This window comes from Lottia gigantea (assembly GCF_000327385.1).
Source record: "Lottia gigantea unplaced genomic scaffold LOTGIsca_6, whole genome shotgun sequence".
NCBI classification, from domain to species: Eukaryota; Metazoa; Mollusca; class Gastropoda; family Lottiidae; genus Lottia; species Lottia gigantea.
This window is the reverse complement of record NW_008710049.1, coordinates 3,519,023-3,526,679: the sequence shown is the minus strand read 5'-3', so window position 1 is coordinate 3,526,679 and position 7,657 is coordinate 3,519,023. Positions and strand designations below refer to the sequence as shown.

At 31.0% G+C, this 7,657-nt stretch overlaps 1 protein-coding gene across 1 annotated transcript; it reads left to right on the top strand.

The window, feature by feature from the left end:
• Positions 1–6,298: 6,298 nt before the first annotated feature.
• On the top strand, positions 6,299–7,657 carry LOTGIDRAFT_210667 (hypothetical protein; the record flags this gene model as incomplete). Its single annotated transcript, XM_009063960.1, has 1 exon — positions 6,299–7,657. One exon carries the CDS (start codon positions 6,299–6,301, stop codon positions 6,677–6,679), a length of 381 nt encoding a protein of 126 aa, XP_009062208.1. The 3' UTR covers positions 6,680–7,657.

Below are 7,657 nucleotides of genomic sequence, written 5' to 3'. Positions count from 1 at the left end.
AACTGAAAAATACAGATTATAATATTAGAGTATACACATAAACTAAACATTTGATCAGCATGGTAACATTTAATATATACCTTGTTAATTCAGTTACCTCAGTTATGATGGATTTTCAGATGGAACTTGATGCTTTTGTTCCATTTCTATTTGTACAATAAAGTAAGAACACTGCAAAATCCTAATTCTTGTTCTTAAATAAGGGTTAGTGCTGGGAATTGCCAATTATTATTGCCATAATACCACACATATTGCGATCAGATACAATATATATCATGGGATAATAGACAAAAAGGAACATATAATATTAATCTTTTCCACGATATTTTAAAGATGGGTTCCCTAATTTTTATTTATGAAAATGAAAATGCTAATACTTATATGAATAGAAAATAGAGGTGTTCTAATGACTTGGAAAAATACTAGTCTCACATGTCCATAATTAATTCATAATTAGCTAAATTAGAAGAGAATTACCAGCAGAATTCCAAAGAGTCAAGAAAGGTCAAAAAGTCCTTTTTTTGCTTATCCAGACTGTACATACATGGGCACTTATGATTAGTTAAAACTCTTCACTATAAGCATTAAGATAATAATGATATGATAAAGAACACATGATAATTTATTAGAAACACCAATTAATCAAATAGTTTGCTTAATTTGACATTAAAAATGTAAGGAAACCCATCTTTAAGTAATTGTAATTAATAGTAATTTTTTGAGCTGCCATATGAATCACCAAATTATTGTTCAAACACTAACAATGGCACATTGAAATACAGATATACAAACATAAAGATGAAAAAGTTTTTAAATCTTAAGATACCACAGACTTATTTCACCAGAATTTAATACATAGTAAGCTTGAAGTTGTACATTTGAATATGTTAATTGTTCAGTAAAATTTAGATTTTGTTCTTACCTAAATTTGGTGGGAGTACTGGACAAAATAAATCTTTTTTTTCAAAATACAAGAAACTCGTTTTATTTCTATTTCTGGCCATGAGATCTCGGAACTGTCTCAATGAGAGATGTTTCACGTTTCCTGAAACCAAGTATTTTGTAATTTCACTCCGTATTTGAGTTGCCTCATACAATAAGATATACAAAACAAATGTAACAATGAAGACAGCAGTCAATTGTAACAATCTAGTCCTTTTAATTCCAACACTCATTATACTTAACCACCATTTTGATTTTTCAGACATAGTATCTGATCCTTTATGGCACTGTTCTTTTAACATTTTGGTAACCTACAATTAGAAAATAACAATTTTTAAAGAAAAGTTCACACCATAAAACATTTTATTTACTAATAATTCTGGCTTCTCTGCAATTAAAAGACAGGAAAAGTAACGTATGCCACTTGACAGCAGTCAAAATGATCAAAAAGTTACAAAAAAAAATTTTTTAAATCAATATTTATTTCTTATGTTCAGTCTAATATTCAACAATGATCAAGGGATCTGGAAACAAGCATACTGCTTATATAAATCTATTTCCCAAACAAATATACAACTAGAACCGTTATAACGGTACCGAAGCAGTGCGCATCCTGATACATCGATAATTGCATTTTAAAGTCACAATGGGATTTCTTACCTGAAAGAAAAGCATGCAAACGTTCAATAGTAGAAAAAATCGTTTAAACCGTTTACCGTTCGGTAGTGAAAAGACGCATGAATTTGATACCATTCGGTACTAAAAGGTGTTAACATTCGGTAGTAAAAAGTCGAATTTTCAAATAGCTGTAAAGTTAAAAGTTCAATTCGCACAACAAAAATGAAAATATTTTTGGAAAGGTACAATAATTTGCGTTTCGGCCAAGAGGTCAACAGAGGTCAAATAAAAGAGAATATAAGCCTTAAAAGTGTTGAAAATTGCTGTTTTGGGACGTTTGTAAAAGAGAAAATATATGTCGGAAATCAAAGATAAAAGTCAATCAAAATACCAAGTGTTATATATCATTTGAAAGAATAGATTGCGTGTAATAAGGACAAAAGATAAATTTTCGCTTATGTAAATTAGGTCACGTGATAGACCTTTTTTAAAATCAAAAATCGTGATTTTCAATTGGCTGTAGAACCAGAAGTTAACGGAGCACGACAAAAGTGAAAATATTATCGGATATATCTCGTAATGGGCAACAACCTTTGTTCAGGTCAAAAGGTCAACAAAGGTTAAATAAAAGTAATATGAGCATTTGAAGTTTCGAAAATTGCTGTTTTCGGAAGTCTGTAAAACTGGAAGTATATGTTGCACATCAAAAATCAAAGTAAGAATGGTCATCTTAGATCAATGACCTTTGACCATGCAAAGGTCAAGGTCATTTACGTTAAAGTTCAAAAATGAAAATTTTTAAAATTGTTAAACCTGTTCCCTTTTTTAAAGTAAAGATCACAAACAACTGTAATCTTATCACAAATTGTCCTAAGCAGTGATCTACTTTCATGCAAAATTTCTAGGATGACAATTGCAAACTATGAGAGTTATAACAATTGCAAATATTTCAGGTAAAGGTAAATGCCCACCGGATGTGCCACGCCCACTTCAAAAATTTTAATCTGTCTGTGATGATTTGTACATTGTTAAATAATGTTCAAAATTTCAAGTCTTTACAATCATTAGATCATGAGATATTCGTAGTTAAACTTTTTTTTAGGGCAACGGTGACTGTCGGTAAATTATAGACACCGTGATTTAACGCACAGTTACTATAGAAGTCGGTACAAAATTTTCAATTTTTAAAACGCGCAATTTTGTTCAAAATATCAAGTGTGATATATCACCAAAAAGGAGAGATCATGCACTCTAAGAATATATAAGAAATTTTGTTATATGTTAATTAGGTCAAGTGACAGAGCTCTTCAAAGTTAAAAATCGCGATTGCTGTCTGTAGAACCGGAAGTTAACAATGCACAACAAAAGTGAAGATATTATCCGATATATCTCGTAAGGGGCAACAACTTTTGTTCAGGTCAAAAGGTCAACAAATGTCAAATAAAAGTAATATGAGCCTTTGAAGTTTCGAAAATTGCTGTTTTCGGACGTCTGCAAAACCGGAAGTATATATCGGACATCAAAGATCAAAGTAAGAATGGCCATCCTTAGTCAATGACCTTTGACCATGCAAAGGTCAAGGTCATTCATGTTAAAGATCAAAAATGAAAATTTATAAAATTGTTAAACCTATTCTCTTTTTTAAAATAAAGAATGTAAACAACTGTAACTGTATCACAAATTGTTCTAAGCAGTGATCTATTTTCATGCAAAATTTCTAGGGTGACAATTGAAAACTATGAGAGTTATAACAATTGCAAATATTTCAGGTAAAGGCAAATGCACACCGGATGTGCCACGCCCACTTCAAAAATTTTAATTTGTCTGTGATGATGTGTACATTGTTAAATAATGTTCAAAATTTCAAGTCTTTACAATCATTAGATCATGAGATATTCGTAGTTAAACTTTTTTTTAGGGCAACGGTGACTGTCGGTAAATTATAGACACCGTGATTTTACGCACAGTTACTATAGAAGTCAGTACAAAATTTTCGATTTTTAAAACGCACAATTTTGATCAAAATATCAAGTGTGATATATCACCAAAAAGGAGATTTTATGCACTCAAAGAATATATAAGAATTTTTGTCGTATGTTAATTAGGTTACGTGACAGAGCTTTTCAAAGTTAAAAATCGTGATTTTCCAATGGCTGTAGAACCGGAAGTTAACGATGCACAACAAAAGTGAGGATATCATCGGATATATCTCGTATGGGGCAACAACTTTTGTTCAGGTCACAAGGTCACCAAAGGTCAAAGTCACTAGATATGAGCCTTAATATTTTTGACAATTACTGAAAACATAAAACCGGAAATATAAAAAATACGAATCCAAAATTCAAAAATCGGCTTCCTACGTTTTGTTAGCAATCGATTGCAGATTCTTTAGACACCAAAATCACACAAATCAGATTTACCCCTGAAGCTTAATATCGATTTTTACAAAAATTGGTCACATCAAGATGGCGTCTAACACGTTACTTCCGGTTCAAATTTTTTCATTGTTATAGGGACAATTTTAACTAATTTCAAAAAGAATTTTTGCAAAACAAATAAATAGTGACACATACAAATAGACCTAATAAAATAAAATAATATAAAGGAACTTCTTTATTCATTTGTAGTTTAAAAACCTCAAATGTATCAATATCTCATCAATTTACAATTTGACCTTCAATTTTTCATGATACTATCAACATTATTGCCAATTTCAAACTTAATTGCATATGATCTAAATTCAATCAAAATTTTAATCATAATAACTGCACAAACTGTAAATCATTCCGTTTTTCTCTAAGGTTGCTCACATTTATGAAAACGATATGCCAAAATCTAGAGTAATGGAATCCTGATCTTAACCGAAGGATACAAAATCAAACCGTTAATTTTTAAATGCCAAAACAATTCAAACGATTTTTAAGTTTTGTTACGCTTTTTGGGAGTTTTATGAAAATTCCCCCCCAAAAAGGTTTTTTTTAACAAAAATACCTTAAATATCTTCAAGATATCATCAATATGGCTGTACATATTAAAGTTATTGTAAAGAGGTTTTTCTAAAAGAGATGTGTGTATAGGGACACTGATAGCTCCATTCCAATTTTCAATCAGATGTCTTTGTTTGATTAAAAATTAGAATGGTGCAAATTGATGCTATCAGTGTTCCCGATACACATAAAAATTTAGAAAACACTTTACAATCCCTTTAAGTTACAAGACAAATAGATAATAATAATATTGTGTTGACAATTCTATAAACTAACTATAAAACCTGCTAAACACAAATTATTGCCAACTTAAAACTTGATTGAGATCTGATTTACATTTACACAGCTGGTTCAATCAAAATTTTAATCATAATAACTACATATGAAATATAAATTATTATATTATTGATTTAGTACTAAAGAGGCATTCTCAGGAACTGTTTGTTAGATGAGGCTAAAATTTTGAATATCAGCTTTTTCGGCCCAAATAAGCATATAAACCAAATTTCAGCAAAATCAAAGGGGGTATGGTTTACCAAAATATTTCACAACAAACTCGGACCGCTTTTTGGTAAAAAGTTTTCATCATCAAAAATGTTCTAAATTATACCATTACCTGAAAACCTTTCTAAAGTATGCTAATCATAACTAGCGGTATGTATCTTCTTGATCAAACTTAATTTATTTAAATAGCATTAATTAAAAACAGAGAGTGCTAATTGTTAATTAAGTTGTTTGACTTAGTTTTGGTGTTTTGTTTTATAATGGTTCAATGATATTAGTTAAAAACTTTAGAACAGTTTGGTTAGAGTTTGAATAGTCATTGGTCCGAGTCTGTTATGACAAGTTGTCTGAGTCTGTTATGACAAGTTGTCTGAGCCTGTTATGACAAGTTGTCTGAGCCTGTTATGAAAAGATGTCTCTTGTATTTAATTATTCTTATCACCAAACATTATATTTCTAATGACCCAAACACATCTAAGACAAATGCCAAAAATAAAACTGTAGGCCTAGCTGGAGTTAGCCCTGTCGCCAGGAATGAATTGGTGCTCGGCCCACAGAACTTGTTTGTAACAATTTTGAGGTGCCAAATCTATCTTTTTGATTTTGTACAACTAAAAACTTTGTATTCTTTGAGACACTGTAAATGAATCCAACTGTGCTGAACTGAAGATGGTTTGCTTGGGCTTATTACTCACTTGCTGGGCCCCTACGAGGCTGCCTACTGTTGAAAGGCTCACTGAACGCAAATAATAACAGGTTTAGTCTAGCCTAGTACGATATATATAAAAAATTTGAATAACAAAATACTACACATAGCATAGGCCTACCTGTAAATGAATTTCTGGTTTCTAGAAATTGTATCCATGCTTTAAAAATGTATGCATGAACACTTTCACACTTTTTTCTCTACTTTTAATAAGGGACGAAAACTAAATAAAAACTTTTTTTTCTCTTTTAATTTGAAGCGGAAGTGGTTGATATTGGATATGTTGCTAAAAGACTTGAGATGATTCGTTTCATATTCTTCCAAATGTTACGAACCGACATTGTATAGGATATAATAATATATTCATTGGATATCTATGACAAAAACCAAATATGGTCAAAGGGAAACAACTCCATTTTAAAACTTCACTCGCTACCGGAAATTGAGATTAACACACATTTCCACATTTTTGTTGACAAACATCCACAAACTTGTATCGATCAAATATTCTTACATTGTTTTGTAATCATAGAAGAAAAAGATGTCGGAAGGTTTGCAGAAACGTTTGGAAACTGAAATTGAAAAATTTCAATCCTGTCAGAAAGATTTGCAGAAATACATCACAAGCCGGCAAAAATTGGAGGCACAGTTGAGTGAAAACACTTTGGTGAAAACCGAACTGGATCTCATAAAAGATGATGGTACTGTCTTTAAAATGATTGGACCAGTTTTAGTGAAACAAGAACTTGAAGAAGCCAAACAAAATGTCCAGAAGCGAATAGATTACATCAATGGTGAAATAAAGCGACATGAAGGACTGATCAAAGATGTAGAAAAGAAACAAGAAGCACATAAAGAATCTTTATCTAAACTCCAACATCAATATCAGCAAGCTCAGGTCAAGGCAGCAACCAAGGCATAATTTCTGGTTTTAAGCATCCATATTGTACCTCTTCTTCATTTTCATGTGATGAACACGTAATCTGAATTGTGGTCTCCAACTCTGGTCTCCAACTCTGTAAACAAGCATTTGTTTCTATTTCTAAGTGGAAGGAGATTGTCACTAAATATTTATTGCGATTTCTACACAACTTTGAAATAGGCACAAGTACCTGTTGGCCAAGATATGACACAACATGAAACAAAGGAACTAATATAATATAAGTGACCTACTAGATGGAGTGCTAGTTTTTGCTATTGATAGCTTACAAGATAAAATAATTTAATAGCTTTCATTTTCAGTAAGCTGTGATTGGCAAAATAATTGTTCTTTGGTATCATGTATGTTGGGTTTGAGATGATTGGTATTATGTGTGTTATTCAGATATCAATCTTTTCTTTTATGTATAAAGAAGTCATTATTACTTAAGCCAGAGTGTGTGGTATAAATTGTAGACTAGCCTTCTTTAAATATAGATTCATCTATTAGGTTGCAAGACTGTCAACAAGTCAGTCAGAAATTGTGCCAATTCAATGTTGTATATTGTGTACAAGTCCTATATTTGACACTGAACTTTATATTGAATTCTTCCACTTATGCATACTTTCTAATCATTCTATATGAAATTATATTATGAATGATTGGAAAAACTCATTTGTAAATTTTAGGTGTACTTTTGATGCCTGTCAAATTACCATTCTTGCATTGAGTCATAGACATCCAACAACTTTTAGGGGGACTCTTTGTATGCTTTATCAAATCATTACAACGTATGTATTTAAATATTTTAATGCAAAATTTAGAGCGTTTCGATGCTTGTCAAAATTTATCCAGATTTTGACTGTCAATCTATTGTGTGCCATGATATAATATTTTTCATTCTTATCATGTTACTTGCTTCTAATATTTTTCATTTTGTTAAAGATTGTTTGCTTTTCTAAAGAAAACATGAATTTCCAA